A 23,642-nucleotide genomic window follows, 5' to 3' on the forward strand; every position below is an offset into this window, starting at 1 on the left:
TCAGTTGAGTGATGTCTACAATGACATAGTTTTAGTTAGTTTGACCAACACTAAAATTATTAGCTGCAGTAGTGATGTTGTTGAAACTTATTATACATAATAGTGTAAACATTATAGTTAAATTTTCAGATGTATTTTAAGCCAGATGATCATATGATTATTTATGTGTCTGGCTGATTAAGAAAATAATAAATTGCAACACTAGTCTCCTTAAGCTACTCCTATTACTTTCTGATCATCAGTTCATAATAGGCCTGACCTTTTTTAACCAAATGTTCCAGGCTCACATGTTCTACACATGTGAGCCTGTAAAGCTTGAAAGCACTGACCTTCCTATCTTGTTCTAACACTCATACATTGCCATACCATTCAAGCCGGATATTACCCTGCAATTGATTCTATGTCAATTACTGGGAGCACAGCACGTTCTGAGTCTACACAAATAGGTTCCACAATCTTGCCATTATGCTCCAAAACTGTTATGTATTCTGGTTTGAAGGGTAGATCGGTTGTGAGTGTGAGACTCAGATCTCATGTTTCAAGGGAGGAGATATTTACATTGTGATGTTTATGAGCTGTGACTACAACTTAACTGGTCGACTGGGAGTTTTTTAATCATCTATGAGTTAGATGAACATATAAAAAAATCAACTGAGACTGCAATCTGTTGTCTAAATAAGTAGCACCATTGACGTTGAGGCATCTATATAATCCATTGACATTTAGCATCAGTTAGACTGTGGAGTTGGTAAGTCATTTAAATTGATTAATAAAAATATTCATAGGCACAAGTTTCAAGTGATTAAGAGAATGAAGCCGTATATTTCTCAAAATTATATTCAGAAAAGATTAGACACCAATAACTAATATTTCATTATTATTTTTCAATAGCAGGAAATTAGCTAGGATCGAAAAAACAACAAAATTTTATGAATATGTGAGTTGAAATTTATATACACTATGATGTTAGCAAGATATCTTTATTAAATTAAACAAAAAGTAGTTATTTAATGAATAAAATGTTGATAAAGAAATTTATATAAAGCGCGATGGGTGAAAATAGGATCGATTGAATTAAAAAGAATAACAAAGGACACCACATACACTTCGCACATATAATTTAACTGTCTTCTCACACGAATTTGCCACCAAACACTATCATTTTATTATGGATAAAATTACGGAAAAGAAATTGGCGAGATTCCAATTTAATTCAAATTCAAGTACCTACAAATCTTACCGCAGCATGCGACATTGACATTACTGTTTACAACTGACAACATAGATAATACCTATTACCTACAATAGATACGAAGGCGGTAGTTTCATGTTACCATTACCAAAAAGACAAAACTATCACTCAGAACATGCTCAGAACCAACCGCTTTTCTTTATAATTGACAATTTGTCACTGCCGAGTTTATGTTTTCTTTTTATTTATAACGTAGACGTATTTAGTTAAAAACGCCAAGGCAAATGAATGACATATTTGTATATTTATAAATCCGTTTGGAAGCTATTGACAATGTGTTAAACTCTGGAAAATGGATAAAATATATAACCATCGTTTTTCACTTTCTACGAAACAATCTAACGAAGTGTTAGTAAATTCACAAACATTTACTAAGAGTTAAGTCTATTTAACATTATTTTACTGTTTTTTCATTAGATAGCTTCTGCCTTACAATTTAAAGAGCTTACGGGCGCACAAACCTTTGTCTATCAATTCAGCAAATCAAATGAAAATTTAAAAGTCTATGGTGGCCAGCCGACAGTTAAAATTATTTTCAAAAACATTAATTATGTAAAAAGGCTACAAGTTTTAGTTTTTTTCATTTTCTGACTATCATTTTTTATCATGACATCAGTGGCACCATCAGATTCCGAATCAAATGTGAGCGGATTCGTCCGATACAGTGATAAAAGTTTCAAACACTTGTACACATCTGTTTTAGAGGTACAGTCTAAAATATTTTAACTATTATTTTACTAAAAAATTTACTGTAAAGGCAATTTTAATAAAATTGCTACGTTAAAAATATCAGTAGTAAATAATTAGTGCAATTAAAAAAAAAAACATAATTATTAATCCTGGTTTTTACAAATTACCATACTGTTTAAATTCAATTAAAAACTTGTGAACAACTTTGATTTTTATCTCAACCTTATTTCAGAAGATCATAAAAAAATAGTTTGAGGAACAAATACTTATTGAAAACTTGAATAATAATAACCTATTGTATTTCCAGAAATTGGAATTAATAAATCAAGACATTCTGCAGATTGAGAACAATTTGAAAAATTTAATACAACATGCCGGTCCTTTAGAGAGTCAACTTTCAGCAGTACTCCACTCGTTACCGAAGCCGAATACAAATACAGCAATGGAAACTGAATGAGTAATTGAAATTTAAATTTATAAATTATAAATTTTCATTGTCAAATCTAATTTATTGCAAATCTTCACGAAGCCAAAAAAGGACTTTTTGGTTTTTCTATGGTCAAAAGACAAGTCTTCAAGCTAAGACTGAATTCTTAAAAATATTTAAAAAATAATTATTGTAATAGTGTTAAGAGAATGTATAGTGATAAGCTGAATCCATATTCTTTATCTTAAATTCAGGTAAATGAAAATAAGTGTAAAAGTAAAACTGTGTATATATTTGTGTTCTGTGTATTCCTAAAACATACATTCAATTGTAATGCAAATTACTACAGTCCTTGATGATACTTCACAGAAGTACCCGATCCTGCGGACCGAATGGTAAATAGTCGCCATTGCCTCAAACACGTCGTTTCGGATCATCCCGATCCACTATCGGAGCTTTTAGGTACCTCGAGCACCGGTCATCGTTCTTGTCGAACCCGTCGCTTGCGGCGGAGCGCTCGGCGAGTTAATTAACCCACAGGCGCGGCTCACTGAGTTTATTGCTGGATGCTCTTAGTGGGTCGAGTTTCCGATCCGTTGGTAGATTCTGCGAAGCAACGCTCTTGCTAGGACTAGTGATTAGCAACGTACTCAGGTTAGGGCTCCGTGAACTCAACTACTCGTCCGGCTGCACTGGCATAGCCCCCTAGGCTACCAGAATAGCTAAGAAAGAAAAAAAGGTAGTCTAACGGGCTTCTCCAGCTTCGCACAGACGAGTATTTCTGTTAAGCTACCATAAAAGTACGCAAAGTGGCGCCGGAGTAGTTTCAATAAGAATAATATACTTATCTTTCAAGTGCAAGTAGAAAGTTTGTCTGGCCACTGCACCAAAATTTAAAGATAAATTATTTTTTTAAATAGTTTTTCACTTTCTAATTTTTTCCATAGTAAATCACATGCAACCAGATCGAACACTCTAGATAGGTCGGCATGGCGCTGTGATAGCATGCTTAAGGCACCACCTTCCTGTTGATCAACCATGTCTTGTTTAAGTTGTTTAAGTGTACATGAAGCATGGGCATAATAAATTAATGTTTTCCTACTAGTAAAAAATATTCACACACTAAATGTTAAATGACTATTATTGAATAATTTTTTTCTAACTTTAAAATGGTATAAACTAAATTCAAAATCTTTATCGTTATTCATCATACAATTTGTAAGTTCTCTAAAAACCCAATAATGTTAATCGTCACTGAATGGGAACAATATTTAAAAAAAACAGCAAGCTCAAATGGATTACTATCGGAACGACTAGCTCATACTGGTGGTAGGATCTCTTGTGAGTCTGCGCGTGTAGGTACTACCAACCTGCCTATTTCTCCCGTGAAGCAGTAATGCGTTTCGGTTTGAAGGGTGGGGCAGCCGCTGTAACTATACTGAGACCTTAGAACTTATATCTCAAGGTGAGTGAAGCATTAACGTTGTAGATGTCTATGGGCTCCAGTAACCACTTCACACCAGGTGTGACCTCGTCCACCTATCTAATCGAAGTCAATCGTGAACATTTGTTAAGTACGTATTTCAGTAGAAAAATTGGTACCCGCCTGAGATTCGAACACCGCCTTTAAAGCCACGATGACTTATCGAATTCACATTGTGATGCCTTCATATCTAGACTTCGATAATTGTTTTAATAAAAAATCTTCGCCAGCTAGCTTGAGTAGATCAAATGTGCTATAAAAAATAAGTAAGTAAACAAACGTCTTTGTATTCTGTATGGATCCGTGCCTGAGGGGAACACGGGGTCCCACAGTGGGACTTCACGGTCTGCAGATGTTGGGAGCAAACCGCGTTCCCAAGAATATTTTTAGGGTACTACTGCACCAAACGACCTTGTACTCCCACACCCGACGTCCGATCTCCGTCCGGAGTCAGAACCTGGTCAGAGTAGGGGGCTCCCGTGGTCAACACTACAACCAGACTTGCAGCGTCACCCCGAGGACGTCGTCGACCAACGACGCTGGTCTCTGCGGTACAAGTAAATAAAACGTCTAAGCTAAGTGCATCGATGAATACGAAGTAGTTTATCATTATAGGTTTGTCGCAAAGAGTAAAGTATTTAGTTTGTCGTATTGGCATACATAGACAGGACACTTCATAAATAAACCTGTCATTTGACCAACGTTAATACAATCGCTACGGTAACTTACTTACTTATGATAAACAATTTTTAGGATATAAAAAATTTTTAATCAAAAAAATTAAGGCTCAATAATTAAAAATGACAACGATAAATACCCGAGCGAAATCACCGACTCGCACCGAAGCCATCGCAGCAGCACTGAAACCTGGACCAGTGTATACGACTCGTGTGCTTTTAGGTAAAGTTGTTTTTAAAAAGCCACAGTGGACGTTGTTTGTATTATTCTAACTTCTACTAAGAGATTCCAAGTAAATCTTCCATCTTTAATATTATTTCAATAAATATATTATTGTTCTTATTCGGTTGATGCACTTCATAAAATAATTTTCCCTATTCGGTCATCTCAATTTACCTATTCTTAGATTAATAGTGAATTTCTACCAAAAAAAAAAAAAATGGTTATTGCGTAGGTGGGTTGGGGCGGGACGAGCTTACGACCTCCCTGGTGTTAAATATTACGGGAGCCCATACATATCAACAAAGTAAATGCCGCCACCCACCTTGAGACATGAGCCGAGTCTCAGTTCTATTGTACACCTCTCTGTTACTGCTCTCACTGCGGCTGCTTCCTGTCAAGCCAAACGCACTATGGCTTGGCCAGAAATAAGATTTTTGTACCTAACCGTGCAGTGTGCTTAGTGTGAGCTTTTTAACGTTCTCGATAGCCTAAAAGTTAACTCAAAGTATGCAGTTGAAACAGCGCCCCTAGCGGCAAATGTACGTAAACGTTCCAATTACACATAATTTTGAGTTAACTTTTACGCTATCGAGAACGTTAAAAAACTCTAAGCCGACTGGCTCCCAAAACGCCCTACCACCAGTCAAAATAATGTTTGAATTTTATTAGGAAACTGGGTTGAAGATAGAATAGAGTGTCCCAAAGGAGGTACCTTATATTTTCCACCGAAACACCAGATAGACTATGATAAAATGAAGCCAGAGTCCCGACAGCCTGATTTCAGGCAAAACAAACTTTACGGTTTACAGGTAAGGCAAATAATGAAATATGTAATAAAATAGAAACTTTCGTGATCTTTTGGATACTTTTGGATACCTTTGACGGTGGTTGATTCGTCTAAAGGTTTAACGCCCGATGAACACGTATCCACCATTGATACGATTAATTTTAAAAAATTTGGCTGAAAACTTTTGATAAATAAATTATTGTTCAACTTCTACAACAAAGGAATAAAACTTCTAGCAAAAAAAAACGAATAATTTTGACTACTTACGTAATACTATCCTGTGATAAAAGTAATTGCAGGCCCGCATGGTAGAGGCGTGCCAAAAATACTTATGTCTTCCTTGAATTCGTTTCTGTTTTAACATTTGAAATAATCTATATTTGGAATACAATTGAAACTTCGATCTCACTTCTCAGAATCCACGCTCTGTGTATGTGCTCACCAAGAGTCCAAAGCTCGGTGTCCAAAGGAAGCACGAGACTGATGTCCACCGAGAAATACATAGTCCCAAGAGCTCGCTTACTCACTTGCATATATGAAACACTCCATTGTACGAAAGTACTGTGAAATTTTATCGATCGGTTTCACAATATTTTACACTGTAGGTACTCAAATAGAAACGATTATTGAAAACCACCTACTAAGTTTATTCGAGTTAACATCAGCCGATGAACCGTTAGATAAAACATTAAATTCCGGGGATATTCTTACTGCTAAGGCTACAATTTTGTCGTAGCAGCCGGATGTGCAACGCCTACAAGTTAGAAAGGACTCATAATGAAAAACAAACAGTAAACTAATTCATTTCCTTAAACGCGGAAATATACAAATACTAGCTTTTGCCCGCGACTTTGTCCGCGTGGAATAGTTACTTTGGCATAACGCTAAATTTTACCCGCGACTTCATTTACAGCATGTTTACAGCACTCAGGATTGGAACTTCATTACTGAACCAGTAGATGGCGTTGAAGAAGCTAGATTTTGAGATTTTTTGACAACAATTTTTTAATTTTTCGTAAAAAATATTTTTTTTTTTTTCTTAATAAAAAGTATCCTATGTTACTTCTAATACCTCCAAGAATATGTCCAAAGTTTCATGTTGATCGGTTGAGTAGTTTTCGCGTGAAAGCGTAACAAACAAACTTACATTCACATTTATATATTAGTAGGGATGAGATAATGACTTAGAACATTTTTGTATGTACTTTAAAATTGACGGTTTCAGGGTCATGTAAATTCAATAATCCGTCACGACAGTCACGATTCCTGTGTTAACTTCGTTACAACCAACGATCTCGTCTACAATCATCTTCCTAAGCCGCTCTGTGGTCCCGAACAGCGCTACTACAAAAGAAGCGCACACCAGTTTTATCCGCAACCGGATTTAATGAAGTGTTTTGTCAGTATTCTCTTTATTAATTCAGATTCAAGATAATATTAAAGAAAGTGCATAGTGAAAGAAGGATTTCGATCGGATTTTCTTCGTTTGAGCTTCAGCAATGTCTGGAATACAACGATATCTTAGAAATCATAATTCCAGCTGTCGTTCTCTCCCTGGGATTGGTTTATAAGAATAGGGATAATGAGTAAGGCTGCCTTGTGAAGCTTTTTTTTTACGGCTTAGATGGGTGGACGAGCTCACAGCCTACCTGGTGTTAAGTGGTTACTGGAGCCCATAGACATCTACAACGTAAATGCGCCACCCACCTTGAGGTATAAGTTCTAAGATCTCAGTATATTTGCAACGGCTGCCCCACCCTTCAAACCGAAACGCATTACAGCTTCACAGCAGAAATAGGCAGGGTGGTGGTACCTACCCGTGCGGACTCACAAGAGGTCCTACCACCAGTAATTACGCAAATTATAATTTTGTGGGTTTCATTTTCATTACACGATGTTATTCCTTCACCGTGGAAGTCAATGGTGAACATTTGTTAAGTACGTATTTCATCAGAAAAATTTGTACCCGCCTGCGGGATTCGAACACTATTGCATCACTCGACACGAATGCACCGGACGACTTATCCTTTAGGCCACGACGACTTTTCATGAATTGCTGAAGCTAATTAATTGCCGACGAACTTGTCATTAATTCTCCGCAGCAGAAGGAAGCTTATTTGAAAATTGATATATGATTTAACATTCAAATGTTATCATCGGTTCGGAAATTAGTACTCTTTAGATTTTATCCTTATCCTTTGCGCTGCCAATTTATAATTTATATTCTTTAGTTTATGTTAAATTTGGATAATGTAATAATTCTGTAATATTGATTTATTAGGATTATAAGACCGAATGGGGATTAATGAAGTTTAAGCAGTACGAGTGGGCTTGTACAGATGTTTCAGATTATATTTCAACTCTATATGAAGACACGTACGTTCCTCCACATCGACATCAATACTTACAGAGAAATGAGAGAAAAGATCGAAATTCGTTAGTATGATATACATTACGTATTGGGAACGTTTGCGAAAAAGTTATTTCTCACGTGAAATTAAAAATATTCCTTCGAGGTATTTTTTACCCGTTTAGGTTACGTTTCACGCAGTGGAACTCAAATAAAAACAGGTTCAACAGAAAAGTGAGAACAGGGACACTTTTGAATTACATTATGGGTTTAATGTTAACTTACTGAAACTAGTATTCACATTTATGTTTAACTGTATCGTTTTTGTTATTAATTTATACCAATTTTTAATTCGGCAACAATCTCTTAACAATATTATCGAGAAAAAAACCAGGCCGGTGAATAACATATACATTACATTTTCCCATTATTTTATTTCAGGAGTTTCACAAAAAGTTTTCGTTTTAAGATGACAAAAACTAAATCATGATAACATCAAGAACCATTTCGTATTTATGCAAGTGTTTACTAGTCTTTACAATATCACATTTTGTTCGAGAAGCAGACAGTGACGTCCATATATAAAAAAATTGTAACAATATAATAATTCTTAATGTTTTCATACAGCCAATATCTGGCACCAACACGAGATCAGCAAGTCTTAAAACTAAGTTTAGTCTCAAACATTACAACTAATGGCTTACAACTAACGATTCTTACAACATAACAAAAAAATCACTTAACATAATGGCAGTTTATGAAACTTTACAAAATGTATCGAAGAATAAAAATAACATGTTAAAATAAAAAATACATAGAAATGAAAAGTCAATAAACTGAAGACAAAAAAAAATTGGCTAACAAGACACAGCCGCAATTAGCGAGTTGTGAACTTATCAACTTGAGGTAGCTTGATGAGCCCCGACCCGCCGGGGGTTTTGAAGACATGAACGTGGCTCTGGGGCCGATTAAAACTATTCTGTGAATTCGTCGGTGGAACGAATCTAGTTTGTGGTATTTGAACGTGACTATTGTACTGCATTTGAGGAAAAATGGGCGAATTCATTCTGGGAAAAATTGAGGTTGCGTCTTACTAAAAAAACTCATATTTGGGAAACGATCGAGTTCCATTGGTTCACTACAGACAGACTCCTCGCACGATGGCGGCTGCGAAAACAAGTTGCGTTGATTCATGCTAGACGTCTGAGATTCGAAGCCAGAACTTTGGCTCGACGATCGACTGCCGTTCAAGTCAGTAATACGTTCACCTTCGGCACCCCAGTAACCACCGGCTACCCAAGAGGTGCCATGACCTAACTTGCTGGGCGATATGAGTGGTCTCGCGCCTGTCACGGGCCTTGGAGCGACAAAACTTGGAGTAGCAGCAAATTTACGTAGAGAAAATATAGAGTTTGTCTTTTTCTTTGATTTACTAGGACTACCTATACACAAGGAACTTATACTTTCATCTAACTCCGAGTCGGAATCGTCTTTTGCTAGTTTTTGATACTTTTTAAATATTGGTTTGGCAAATACAGTTTCTGGAATAGAGGTTGGACTTTTACTTGTTACAGAATTTACACAAAAAGTAGAATTTAAGTTTGGTTTCGTCCACAAACTTTCACTTCTAGGTGTAAAGGACCTGCCGTTAATCAAAGACGTGTTTAGAGGACTACCAGTTTCAGTTGATGAATCTGTAAAATGTGGTATTCCAAATTTACTAAGTGATACATCATCATCTGTGTCCAAGTTAAAAGAATCTTCTTCATCCATGGATGCATTTTCTGATGTAACTCTGTTATTCACTTGTTTTGGTGAGAAGTTCACTTTGGTTATCCTATTGATTTTTTTACTTTGCATTTGTTTATAAACTAGCAAAATCATCAAAATACTTGCCATCTGAAAAAAAAAGACAGACAATAAGCATTGAATAGAAAATAATGCCAAGTAATTATTTTCAATTATCAATTTAAGCCACTCACCTTAACACCACATATGTACAGTGGGTCAAGAAGTACATGGTCTGCTGTCGACATAAATACGAAAACTAACCAGAGTCCATCAAGTATAATCGTATATTTCATAGTATTGACATTCCACATATTTCCAACAATTTGTATGGAACATACTAACCCTCCCAGTGTCTTCTGTGTCATGATATTCCAAAAGTCAATATCTTTGTACTTAAATACATTTGGCAATGACATATAACTATACATAGATGTTGTAATTTCATAATTTTCTAAGAAGGGGAATGTCTGAATTGTTTTCATTTTCATAATTGTAAATAATCTTTCTAGAAGGCCAGTCATTATCAATCTAATATTTTTAATAGTACTGGATAAATTATCTATTTCACTAATAATTTTGTAGAATTCTGTACAAACTAATATAAAAAGTATTGTTGCAATAAATGTCGAAGATTTGTTTATGAAATTTTTAAAAAGTTGATTTTCATTTATTTTATTTTGTTTCTTCTCGGGAGTTCTCTGTTCCAATAATTTGGAACCTAAGAGAGTCTCTTTTTCTTTATTTAATTTCATTTGTACTACTCTTTTACATGGACTGCATAATTTATATGCTTTTTCTAACTGTAACCTGCAAAAAAAGATATCATATCAATGTAAACATTATTCAATTATTCAAACAGAGTGGAAGCATATCCAAGGTTGTGAGAAGAACAAACTACACACCAACCCATACTTAAACAAAATATGATCAATATTTTCTAATATAGAAAAAATGTTTGATTTTAATGAATTCATCACAATACAATATGAAGGTAGCTTAGCAGGTGTGTCTATATTCTATCATAATGGTCATGGGCCAAGAGATAAAGTGGAGATTAACAACCTAGATTCTGTAAGTCAATTTATTTGCATTTAGTTAGTTGTCTTAATCTAATATTTCTTTTAGTGATTATTGTATAACACAAATAACACTTGAGAGGACAATAGTTATTCAGCGCAATGTTTTATTTTATAATTAGGTAATTTTTATTCAAATAAAAATTAATTAGTCAAAATCATTAATGGAAGAAAATGGATTCAGTGTTTTTTTTATTTATTGCCTAGATGGGTGGACTAGCTCACAACCCACCTGATGTTAAGTGGTTACTGGAGCCCATAGACATCCACAACGTAAATGCGCCGCCCACCTTGAGATATAAGTTCTAAGGTCTCAAGTTTAGTTACAACGGCTGCCTCACCCTTCAAACTGAAACGCATTACTGCTTCACGGCAGAAATAGGCAGGGTGGTGGTACCCACCCATGCGGACTCACAAGAGGTCCTACCACCAGTAATTACGCAAATAAATTAAATGTGACTGTCGCTGTGTTCCTAACCTGTAATTCTCAATTTCTTCATCATATTTCTTCTCATTCATTGGTACAAAATTGGCAAGTTGTGTCACCTTTAATTGTTGGTTTATGTTACACATTTTGCACAAGCCATTGTTAGGTAGTGTCCTTTGAAATACCTTTGGCGTTTTTGGAGTTTCTTCAACATTATTGACTATAGGCTTATTGTAATCCCCATCCTGAAATTTAATATTTAATAGCTCGTGAGGTCACCTTTCACAAATGCTAAGTCAATTATATTGGCTTGGTAACAGTGAAGAGTGATATCATGAAAACTACATTTACAATTTAATCTAAAAAAAATTACTATAATTATATTAAGATCAGTGGTAGTTTTAGAGGCCAAGACTCAATAGGGCCTATGAACAGTTATCGCCTTTTTACACTATACCTATCCTAAATAAAGCATCCGATTTATATTGTATGTATCTTTTTAAAGACGATATTTTAGAACTAAAAATATTATTTGGAAAATAGCCAAATTTCATAAATATACTTTACAGGTTTAAGATTTAAGTCACATTGAATTTTTAAAAGAAAATAACGGTTTCAATAGCGATATATTTTGTTTCGATATATCAAAAACTTTTTACTCTTACTATAACTGAGTAGGTAAATTAACCATACCTCAGTGAAGCCGTTATATTGTTCACACTTTGGACAAGTCCAGCTGTTGCGTTCTATAAATTTTACCCAGAAATTTGAGTTGCAGAACCAGCAATTAACACGCCACGACAATAACAACCTGTAAATGTAAAATATTAATTTTAGAATAATGTAAAGATATCGGCGGGAAAGCTTTATAAATTGCTGTCTTATTCTTACCGCAAATTATATATCAATTTAAATATTAAGGTTATGCACATAGCAGATGTTATAAAGATTAGTATTGATTCCATTTCATGCATATTTTATTAAATACGACACTTGTTTCATTAACTAAAAAATCATGTTGCTTATCCTAACCTAAAATGACATTGTCAGCCATTTTCTTTTTGATTTAATTTGCTTTTTTTAAGGGATTTTATGACCTGGTAACTAAGACCTTTAGGTCAAGGATTAAATTCACTTTTAGTTTCAAAGATTTCGATGGCCATTAGGTATCATCTTTTTAGCCTATGTTGATTGTTTTAACTTTAAAATTATTTTCAGCATTGCTCTATTTTATAGTAGTAATTTACAGGTTTTAGTGTAATTAAAAAAACAGCTTCATAGACTACAAATTTATGCTTACACATGCGTGCGGTTTCATTATATACATTTTTGTTTTTTTAATATTATTTCACTGATTTGCAGTAGTGAATATCATGTTGTTGATTAAAACAGGAATTTATTTATCAAGCATGTACCACGCAATTTTCAAGCACACAAACTGGCACAGTGGCTGTATAAACCTATGTGACGTCCTCATTCCACTTAGACCATAACTTGAAAGAAAAGCTGAATCTTTGACATTTCGGTTCACATCCTGGGTGTGAGCACCTTTTATTTATCACTCGCCTTAGATCAGCACGAGGGCGATATTTTTTAACGTATATTAGCTTTCGTTGGCCAAAATATGTAACCCAGCCAGCTTGTGCTTTTCGCTTAAGACTATATATTAAGCGAATTTTTATCAAATTATATGATTAACAGAAGACAATGGAATGGTGTTTTTGACAAATACCTGAATAGTGATTTCTTGTGAATTATTATATAATCATATTATAAAACTTTTAGTATTTTTGAAATTCCAGAAGTGTGAAGAAATTTTATGAAATATCTGAACATATAGTTATAAAATAACCTCTCAGATTCACCTACAAAGCCAATTACAGGAATAATACCATTATTTATTGAGGAAATGAATGATTACGTCTGTAAAACAAGTTGGCTAAAAGTCGAGGTGGTCGCGAACAAATCGCAAAAAACATTTAAGAATTGTAAATGAATATTATCTATGCTTGTAATTTGAGGTTATAAAACACGAATTTGAAGATTTATGAAACATCCTTGTAAACAAAAAAACTCGAGATAGAGTAATTTTTAACTTGTAACTTCGTGATCAGTTCTTTAGATAATTTAAAGATATTCTTTTATTCAATTCACTTCCTAAAAATGTTACATGAATTATTATATCTGTGCAACTTTGATGATAATCCTGATACAATCAGTAAGAAAATGTTTGTTAGTAACATTTAATTTATTTATTTTTATATTTGAATTATAAACATTTATATACATGTTGCAGTTGATGATAAAATCAAGAAGCTATGGTGTAATGAATGGTGTATAGAAGATGTAAACCTATGTAAAGAGTTATTTACCAGAAGGTTAGAAACAGATGAACTAATAACTCTTCTAAAAACACAAAGTGATTATGAAAATTATTCAAGTAATATGCTGGAAATGGCTATAATTTCTCTACTAAGATATTGTGACTACAATTGGAATCCGCATCCCGAAAAATTTGATATAAATGAATTTTTTAAGAATAAATGGCCAAGTGATATTAATATTAATGAAAAAATGCAAAGAGATTCAGAACCGTTGCAAACAAATATCAGGCATGCAGAGTTATTGTATTTTTCAGATCAAATATTTAGTACTCTATCAGGTATTGAGCCAACTTATGTAAGTATACCTTTGCCGATATAACACCTAATATATTATTGAATTTTTAACTAATGTTTTACTGGCCTTGGTTTTCCTCCCACTGCCATCTTCCTAAAAAAATTGTCACAGCTATAATCCGTCTTAGACTTGGCCATGTTTGCTCCCCTGTTTTTCTTGCCAAAATTAGAGTCCGTGACCATTCTCTTTGTGAGTGTGGATTAGATGAGGGTACCCTGGATCACATTTTCTTCGACTGCCCCAATATCGTATCCCCTCTTTATGATATCCTTCCCAATGACATTCCCCGACCTATTAATATTAATTGTTTATTAACTTTAGTCTATTCTAAACATGTAAATATTCTGTGTAAATTTTTATCTGCTAATAATATTTATTTCTAAAGTGGTTAGTCTAACATATATTTGTTTGTGCTGTTCTTAAAACCACAGATTCGCGTATGGAAAAACCGACCAAACTTATTTGTATTTAGATTTAGTAATTTTTTCCCTCTCTAAGCACCTGTCATTTTTGTAAATACTTTGACATTGGCAAAATCAATGCGAAAGGCGTTGGAGCCAAATTATCTAAAAGAAGAAGAAGAATGTTTTACTGTCATTTTCATACGTTATAATGATAACAAACACCAAAAATAATACACATAGTATTTAAAAAGTATAGTATTATATCAGTAAAACTATCACTTAGCAAGTTGAATGCCACATAAAAAATTGAGTATTTTCATTCAGGCCGTGGTGCTTACCAGTGAGCCTTTTCTTGCTGAGATGTTCAGGCAATGAGTGTCGCCTGTGAGCCATGTGAGGCTTTCAACAAAAACACTCACACAAGCCACAGATTTCAGCTATCAAACGAAATGCATATGGAAGTGAGCCGCGTATTCATTTAGCGAAATGCCTTCATTTTCAAATCCAATCAAAAGTTGTAGGTTTTATCACGATTTATAACTTTTCGAAGTATCTTATAAACTAGACGGTAAAAGTTGCTAATTTTTATCTTCTGTGGATTTTATAAATTTTCGAAAGAAAATCTCTAGTTGATAAAACTGATTCTCTGATTTTGGTTTGGCCCGAATGGTACAGTATGCTAGGCCCACTGGTGGGCCGCATGATGTTCAACATGTTAAACGCAGTTACATATATATGATATATATGCTATATTATATATATAGCAGCAAATTTATGCTATTAAAATTTCTTATACAACAGACCTGATAATATGAAACTTAAACACAATTAATTTTAATTAAATATCCACAGTTAAATCTATGGTGGAACTTCCGAAGTAAAGTAGCCCACCAAAGAGCATTAGAAGATACAAGTGCTACACTGTTTGCTGAACTTGAACTCATAATAGCTAAGCTTTCAAATAAAATGCAACAATTGCAAGATAAACCTCGAATTAAGTTATTATTATGTTTAGAAATAGCACAAGCATACCTCATCTATGGAAGGATTCAAAAAGTAGAGGAGTATTTACTTAAAGCAAGAGAGATTGCTGGGTTGAAGCTAGAATTGACGGGTATACATATACATATTTTTTTTGTATTTCAATATAATTGCATAACTAATTATTTTTAATTATTTTTTTACACATTATTATTCTTTAATATGGAAGTCATCATTGAACATGTATTATTTCATTAGAGAAATTAATACTTGCCTGCAGGACTAAAACAGTAATGTAGTCCCATTGCACAGTGCAAGTACACCAAGCATCTTATTTTTTTGGCCATGGTCACTTCATTTGTCTTAACAATTAGTAGAGATCTACTCTGGCTGTCTGGCCTGATTGATGTTAGATAAGAATTAAGTTTCAATAGTATTAGAATACCTCTAATTATAACAGATGTTTTTAATACCACAAGCATTAATTGTAAAATAAATAATACCCGTTGTGGGAATAAAAGCCTAACTACCGGTCACCCAATAATAGAGGTAAATGATATGTAACAATACAGGTAACACACAACAATCAAGGATGGACAACATAACATGTCATTCAGCTGCATAGAGCATACTTATCCCCTGATCAATAACTATCTAATAATAACTACAGACCTTCCTTTTTGTGATGGCCTATATTAGCCTATCTACGCAATGTGCATTGATTACCACACTGTCAATTAATCTGATTGTTCATATCTATTTTAGGGATACTCGGCAAAAGAACAAAATATCAACAGAATGCATTACCTCAATTGGCATTAACTAGTGATCTGGATTCTACTGTTGAACGTCCCTCGGCTGAAGAGAGTCATGGTACTGCAGACTTGCCAACTGATATTGAACTCCAAGATGATGTCAGACTTGATAAGATTCAATACTTGGAGAAGATCACACAAACTCAGTTACCTAGTTTGGAGCAAACATTGTGTTTGCTGACTGTGTTAGTAATTTGCATACATATTTATTTATATCCATACACATATAAGATAATACAGGAATTATAAAGACTATAATATTAAATGTTGAAATAGTAGATTTTTAAATTCGATGAACAGAAACAGCACCCAAGACTACCTCATAACAGAATTAGGACGCTGGGTAGTGTAAATGTTGATGCAAAAAATGTCTGTGTCCTATTTTACTGTACAATGTTGTTGCATTGATTATGATTTATGTACTGCTGCTATTAATGCTGTTGTACTATTGATAATTCCTTTCTTTGTTTTGAGACAAGCAGCATTATTGTCAATCCTAATCAAGTGACATAAGTCAATCCTTAGCTTAGAAAAATAGCGTACATTTGAAAACATTAGTTAGATACATAATTCTTCAGAGATTACAAAGACGTCATGAGTTAGAAATGCACCATATCAAGTCGACAAAGAATCAAAATAAGAATGTACAGTATGTCTAATAGGATGACAAGTATTTAACACAATACTTTCCAGTGTTTTGACATTATTTACAAATTGAAAATATTTTGCAAAAAAGCTTGTAACTATAAAAGTTTCGAAGAACAACATTCGGACCATCGACGGAAGATCTTTCCCTTGTTGTTTCATTATGTTGAAGGTAAGTTACATACTTATGTACAACTTTTCAGGCAGTACATACAAAAATCCCAACCTAAAGACGATTTAATGAAAGAAGAATTGCAACCGTATATAGAGGCTGTACTGTCTCAAAGGCGAGGTCCCTGGTCGACGCGGGTGGCAGCATTGCTCATCAGATGTAAAATAGAAGCTAATCACAAACGCACAGTAGAACGAGCCATGCTACAATGCGAAACAATCGTTAATGAAAAGACAAACGTTTTGGGTACCACAAGGTAAAATGAACTTTTGTATGCGTTGTATGAATCGGCTACTATAACTAATCGGAAGGGTTTTCACGAACACGATTTTTCCTCCCTTCATTATGGGAGATATACGTGAACATGTATTATACGTATTTCACTTAAAAAAAATGATACAAACGTGAGCATAGCCAACTGGTGGTAGGACCGCTTGTGAGTCCGCACGGGTAGGTACCACCACCCTGCTTATTTCTGCCGTGAAGTAATAATGCGTTTCGGTTTGAAGGGTGGGGCAGCCGTTGTAACTATACTGAGACCTTAAAACTCATATCTCAAGGTGGATGACGGCATTTACGTTGTAGATATTTATGGTTCCAGTAATCACTTAACACCAGGTGGGATGTGAGCTTGTCCACCCATCTAAGCAATAAAAAAAGCTTCATATGATTGCACCGGACGGTTTATCCTGTAATCTTTTGCCATATATACAATACATATTATTTTACTTCAGATTATCATATCTCTGGGCGAGCGGTCTCCCCGCGTCATGGACGTGGCGCCAGCAGCTGGCCGACCTGTACCAGAGCCTGGGGCTCGTGAAGGCAGCACTCGAGGAGTATCAGAAACTACAACTTTGGGAAGATGTTATAGTTTGTTACACTATACTCCAACTGAGGCATAAGGTATTTAACAAGAAATAAGAGTAACTTATAAATCCTTAATGATATTACGTTAGTGGATTTAAATTATTTGTTTGCCTGATACACCGGGTGTTTTAGCCTTTTGGCCAGGTCAACTTGCAAACACAGATTCGATCATTGATGTCTCAATTTGGTTTTTTATTAGTATTTTACTGACTTTGCTGTAAATTTACCCTCGTGCTTGGCACCCCTACATTCTACACTCATTCCTCTTAATCTATTTTTGTGTTGGTATGAAATTAGAAAATTTATTACAAACAATCAGTCTTCTTAAACCATGTTCGTAGTTTAATTGACTTTTCTGACTCGTTAACGCGATGGCCCCTGATAGTCGGCTGACGGTCGTGAGTTCAATTCCCACTTCGGGCAAACGCTCGTGTTTTAAGTAGATTTCCTTACTTTGGATATTTTCCATCCAATATTTTTGTGTGTACACATTTAAGCATGTCCATGTATGGAATCCTAGTTTGGGGCAAATGTATGATTTATTTGACCCGATAGTAACAAAAAACTACTCTAAACACATCATCCTCATTCTTGGTGTACAAATGAAGGTAAACTGAGTTTCGCAATACCGTATGCGCCGTCCTCCAGTTTGGTCTGTCTCGTGCACGTCGCTATCTTTGTAATCGATTTGTTAATCGATACGTCGCTTCAGTCTTGTCATAATCTTCTTCTTCTCTATATATAAAAATGAATTGCTGTTCGTTAGTCTCGCTAAAACTCGAGAACGGCTGGACCGATTTGGCTAATTTTGATCTTGAGTTATTTGTGGAAGTACCAGAGAAGGTTTAAAATTTAGACAAATATGAAAATGCTTGGAATTAAATAAAAATAACAATTTTGTTTTTCCTTTGATGTGTCCACCGTCAGACGGATTCCTTTTGTTTGTTTTAAGTTTATTTTATACAAATATTTAAAATATTTAGGTCTTTTATTTATCGATTGAGGCACCTCGAAGTCTGCCGGGTCAGATAGTGTGTGATAAAAAACAAAATGATTTTTTACAGGCAGCAGAAGTTATACAACAACAGATTGACGCAAATCCCACGGTCAAGCTGTACTGTTTGCTGGGCGATGCTACAGGTAATATCTACATTCGGCCATACGGAGAAAGATATTAAGGAATTATTATTTTCCTTGACTGGCAAAGGAGTTGACAGCCCATAGACAAGTGAATACTCTAAGCTGAGGTCACAGTTTGAATCGCCATGGAACAACGACATTCCTGTCCATCAAGCCAGCAATAATTAGGATTCAACAATTTTCATGATCACTGTATTTTTCAGACGACATTAAATGTTACGAAAAAGCCTGGGAATTTTCTGATCATAAAAGTAGCCGAGCACAGCGCCACTGGGGAAATTTTCTGTTCGATCACAAGAAGTATGAAGAATGCATACCGCATTACGAAAAGTCGGTCGAAATTAATTCCATACAAGAAAGCGTTTGGTTGAGATTGGGGTATGGAAAAACAATATTAATATAATCTAAAGAATAATAATTTTAAACGAACTTGAACATCGTATTATATTCTAATTATAAGCGTATGATAAGAGACAGTCTCTACAGAGACTATAAGAGAGTCATATCTCTACCACTGAGAAGAAGATGATAAGATAATACTAAATATTGTTTAATTGAATATAATTCATTTTTATTATAAGCTTAAATTAAGTGGACAATATATTAAATTTCGTTTGGGTTCATTGATATCGTCCGCGTGCCACCAACAATGTGATCAAGCTAATAAGCTATGATTACTCATGAGCACAATATGTACATCATTAATTGATTTGTAGCATCATTTAGAATACAGTGGTTTGACATTTGGCACGAGAATCATTCGGGACGGCGCCGGCGCCGAGCCACGGGCGGTATTGTCACCACACATTGATTATTTGATAAGAAAAAAAAGAACGTAATTATGACAAAAACGTTACCAGGGTTGCCACCTTTTTTGCAGATAAAGTACATTGGTTTTTATCAGTGGTCGGAAGGGGTAGATTGATTTGATATACTTGCGTCAAGATATTATTATATGGACATGCCATTTAATCCATAATGATTATTTTTTAAATTGAAAAAAAAATTTTTAATCCTCGCCGAATACGATGTCTATGTTTATGCGATAAAGTAACAAAAAGCCCAGTCTAAGTTTTGTCTCATACTTACAAGCGTCATTTCTAATTCAACAGAAAGGGACAAAATACGGTGTAACTATTCCAAGGTGTTTTTGTAAAAAATAAAATACTGATTTCTTTCACCTTTAGCACTGGTAGCGTAGATTAATATTATTAATACGTTTTTCACCTTAAACACAGATTCGTGCTAATTTCAAAATTCCCTAACAAATATCACAGTAAATATGAAGTTCCGGTATTTTGGAGGCATATCCATGTTATCTTCTATGTTTGACGTAAACGACCTTAAATCAATCTACCTACTCCGACCTCTAGTTATTATAGGTAGGGAAAAAAGTACATAGTCTTAAAATAAAGTACAATTATTTTTTATTATTATTATGTTTAAATACATATTTTTATTAGAATTGAACAAATTAAACAAGAAATTGTGACAATTAATGACAGTGACATTTTTGACATTTGAGGTTAAGTTGCGTTCAGAAATATTTGTTAAAAAACGAGTGCGGTGATGTGGCGACATCGATTGAGCAATCCATGTACATAGTTCGCTTAACGAAAAAATACATATGACAAAACTTTTCAAAATCCCAAAGAAACCAAATCATACCAAATTAAAGTATTTTCGAGTACTTTATTGTTCACATAAAGTATAGAGGACAATTACCTGAAATAACGTACAAAACTTTATTATAAAGTACGGGTGTCAACCCTAAACGTAACGTAAGTTTTTTTTAATGACTACTGCAGAAGTATCAATCAAGATAAGAACTCACAACACACATTTACGTTGAATCTCTAGTTACGCAGCGCTAACGACAGAGAACTGGGAGCTGTCGGCGAGGGCGTACCGTCGATACACCTACCTCAACCCTAACTCGTTCGAGGCTTGGAACAACCTCGCCAAAGTCTACGTGAAACAGGGAGACAAGTATCGAGCTTACAGAGCCCTCATGGAAGCTCTCAGATTCAATTACGACAACTGGAAGGTAGAACATTTATTTACGAGCTTCTAACATAATTTAAGTTAAGAACGGTTAGCTGGTAGAAAACTCAATTGTTGAGTTAAGCTCGCCATTTTTTATATCTTACGCAATTATTGTAATATTAACTGTGTGTACAATAAAGAATAAAGAAGAAGAAGAATAATTTCTTTTTTTTAGTATTAATTAAACATAATACTAAAATAAAATATTGGTAGTATAGTAAGTATGACAGGTAGCTTGGCTCTGCCCCTGACATTGCTGAAGTCCATGGGCGACGGTAACCACTCACCATCAGGTGGGCCGTATGCTCGTCTGCCTACAAGGACAATAAAAAAAAGACAGTTCTGTGGCGAAGCACTAAAATAAATCATTTGACGGGGCATTACTGTTCGAGCTCAAATGAAGCTATGTAAACGAATTGTTGATCGAGATTTTATTTATTATTAATTTAGTTATTAGTTTAGCTTATTGGTTTTGTATATTTAAGGTATCTATTTATAGATATTTTTGAATAATTTATTTTTATTTATTAAAGAATTTCGTTGACATTTTTCAGCTGTGGGATAATGTAATTATTGTTAGTATGGACACCCTACACTTTGAGGACGTGATTCGCGGCTGTCACAGACTTTTGGATTTACAGAATAAATTTGAAGATGTAGAAGTACTGACATTGTTGGTTCGGGCCATTTTAAATGATACCAAAGACGCCGACGGAAATGGTGCTGCCAGGTGAGATTAAATTCTACCTAATTCGTGGAAAATGACATGACAAGTCTCTCTATTATAATAAATTAGCCTATAGTAGAATTATTTTGTCCGTGCAGTTTGAGTCATAAATCATAGCCCGGCTAGGGCGGTGAGCATGTTGGGCGGGCGCAACGCCATTATCATTAAAAACAAATGAGTCATCGAAGGCAGGTACACGGCGGCGGGGTGGTATACGAAGGGTGGTGAGACATTGTTATGTTATGAGTCATTTGTACTCACCTACAAATTATAGTACATTATGTCGAAGAGAAATGTGCTTTTATGCATTCGTTCTCTGAATTTCTTTAGTGACACAGTGACTACGCCTTTGTTTTGTATCAAAACGGCAGAATTTATTCAAAATAATATTTGCACGTGTTGTTATCAACAATGTGTTAAAATTTTTCACTGAAATAAGAATAGTTCCTGAAAAGTTACAAAGTCTTAATTTCTGCCGTTCTCGGTAACTTGCTGCGGCGATATGTGGTGTTAGTGATTTTTTCTTTGATTTTTATCACTAACCCACAAAATGACAAAATTAAATACACTATCGACAACAATAATGCGCATCACTATGCCCGTCCATAGGGCTCGTGAGTGGAAGAGAGAGCAAAATACTCGCTTCACCGCTCCGATTTTTTATGACCCAAACTGCACGAACCAAATAATTCTACCATAGTGTCGCAGTTTTAATTTTTTTAAATTAATCTACAAAAATGGTTTTTGTTAATCTCGTTTTCATTAATGATTACCGAATAAAAGCCCTAGAAGAATATTGATTTTAGTTCATACAATACGCTATTTTTTTAGGTTAAGGAAAAGAGTACTCGAGTTATTCGGGAGGATAACTGCTGTGCATCACAATAAACCTGACATATGGATACTGTATTCCGATATTAGTCCCACGTTTTTGTTGAAAGCACAGAGACTCATGAAAGCGTACCGGGCGTACACACAGGTAATAATAATAAAAAAAAACAAATTTTAAATTATTATACGACGTCATATTCTTTTATTGAGATAGTCAGTCGCGAAAACAATTGAAATGCCTGTTCAATTATAAAAAAATATACCTGGCTGCCGGAATTGAACACCGGCACAGTTGCGTCGTTCGATCCAAATAACCGGGCGTCTTATCCTTTAGACCATGAAGACGACGACCGTAATGACAGTCGTTACTATGGTAGTTTACAAATCAGAGTAAAATAAATTAAACTCTTTATCTCTAGAAAATGTAGCGTATTTAATTCTTCTACATTAGATAATTTATAGCGGATGAAACCGCTGGCGTGTCTAGTTTGTATGTAGACACCAGTTTTTAAAGATAACATTTTTAATTTTGATAATAAAATTTTATCACATTTAGTCATGTTGTTTTTACGCCATTATCGAACCCATATTTAAATTACTATTTCGAGTTTAAGACCTTAGCGAATATACATAAACAAAATTTCAATGTTTATATATAGTTATATATACAGAGAGATATACAGTTCTGTTGCAATTTTGTAATAGTAATATTTCTTTTTAATGATTGTTGACTAGAACGGCAACTGGCCCAACGACCCAGAGGCTTGTAAAAAGGTTATCGACCTAGCGTTATCTGTCCTCGAAACGAGTCTAAAGGCGAGACAGGAATGCGAAGACAAGGACCGGCCCCAAGCCGACCAGCAACTGTCGTCGGCTCGGCTGACGGGGCAAGCGGTGCTCAGGGCTGCCGAGAAACATAACTGGCCAGAAACACAAGACACGCTTGCGGAGCTGAGAGAAACCTTCAACGCTGTCACTGAATATATAAAATCTGTTATGTGAACTGTAGTTTTTTTTTTTCCCGAATACGCAATAAGCGACAAACTTAACATAAACAAATGTTCATTTATTGAACGTAAATACGTAACGTAACGCTAAGCTAGCTGACGGACATACCCCCACCGACCGTTCCCTTGACTGAAACACGCG

At 34.8% G+C, this 23,642-nt stretch overlaps 5 protein-coding genes across 7 annotated transcripts in view; 3 read left to right on the forward strand and 2 right to left on the reverse strand.

The window, feature by feature from the left end:
• Hecw (Hecw ubiquitin protein ligase) overlaps nucleotides 1-1,239 on the reverse strand; it is a 110,346-nt gene extending 109,107 nt beyond the window's left edge. For 2 of the 3 annotated variants that reach the window (XM_028180356.2, XM_028180355.2), the window contains exon 1: nucleotides 1,105-1,239. Coding sequence is in view for 1 of the 3 variants with exons in the window: in XM_089730141.1 (XP_089586267.1) it covers nucleotides 1,105-1,115 (11 nt within the window). In the remaining 2 variants the exon portion in view is untranslated. The remainder of the gene's footprint in view (nucleotides 1-1,104) is intronic. The other variant, XM_089730141.1, reaches the window with a different exon arrangement.
• Nucleotides 1,240-1,722: 483 nt separating this feature from the next.
• LOC149502130 (uncharacterized) lies at nucleotides 1,723-3,496 on the forward strand. The gene is made up of 2 exons (XM_089730150.1): nucleotides 1,723-1,957; nucleotides 2,250-3,496. The coding sequence occupies exons 1-2, from the start codon at nucleotides 1,859-1,861 to the stop codon at nucleotides 2,397-2,399; spliced, it is 249 nt and encodes an 82-aa protein (XP_089586276.1). The 5' UTR covers nucleotides 1,723-1,858; the 3' UTR covers nucleotides 2,400-3,496.
• A 1,070-nt stretch (nucleotides 3,497-4,566) lies between these two features.
• LOC114247417 (uncharacterized) lies at nucleotides 4,567-8,055 on the forward strand. The gene is made up of 4 exons (XM_028180386.2): nucleotides 4,567-4,752; nucleotides 5,422-5,561; nucleotides 6,765-6,938; nucleotides 7,821-8,055. Exons 1-4 carry the CDS (start codon nucleotides 4,653-4,655, stop codon nucleotides 7,983-7,985), a joined length of 579 nt encoding a protein of 192 aa, XP_028036187.2. The 5' UTR covers nucleotides 4,567-4,652; the 3' UTR covers nucleotides 7,986-8,055.
• A 570-nt stretch (nucleotides 8,056-8,625) lies between these two features.
• Nucleotides 8,626-12,257, reverse strand: LOC114247404 (uncharacterized). The gene is given in 6 exon segments (XM_028180370.2): nucleotides 8,626-8,966; nucleotides 8,969-9,788; nucleotides 9,872-10,487; nucleotides 11,235-11,428; nucleotides 11,877-11,994; nucleotides 12,075-12,257. Coding segments are annotated over 6 exon segments (2,031 nt in total). The 5' UTR covers nucleotides 12,158-12,257; the 3' UTR covers nucleotides 8,626-8,766.
• Nucleotides 12,258-12,699: 442 nt separating this feature from the next.
• On the forward strand, nucleotides 12,700-23,496 carry LOC114247402 (tetratricopeptide repeat protein 27). Its single transcript, XM_028180368.2, has 12 exons — nucleotides 12,700-13,401; nucleotides 13,480-13,862; nucleotides 15,119-15,380; nucleotides 16,013-16,247; nucleotides 16,911-17,135; nucleotides 17,614-17,785; nucleotides 18,814-18,889; nucleotides 19,093-19,267; nucleotides 20,750-20,936; nucleotides 21,490-21,665; nucleotides 22,494-22,641; nucleotides 23,229-23,496. The coding sequence occupies exons 1-12, from the start codon at nucleotides 13,347-13,349 to the stop codon at nucleotides 23,493-23,495; spliced, it is 2,361 nt and encodes a 786-aa protein (XP_028036169.2). The 5' UTR covers nucleotides 12,700-13,346; the 3' UTR covers nucleotide 23,496.
• Nucleotides 23,497-23,642: the final 146 nt, after the last annotated feature.

This window comes from Bombyx mandarina, chromosome 10, assembly GCF_030267445.1.
Source record: "Bombyx mandarina strain Sakado chromosome 10, ASM3026744v2".
In the NCBI taxonomy this organism is placed as follows: Eukaryota; Metazoa; Arthropoda; class Insecta; order Lepidoptera; family Bombycidae; genus Bombyx; species Bombyx mandarina.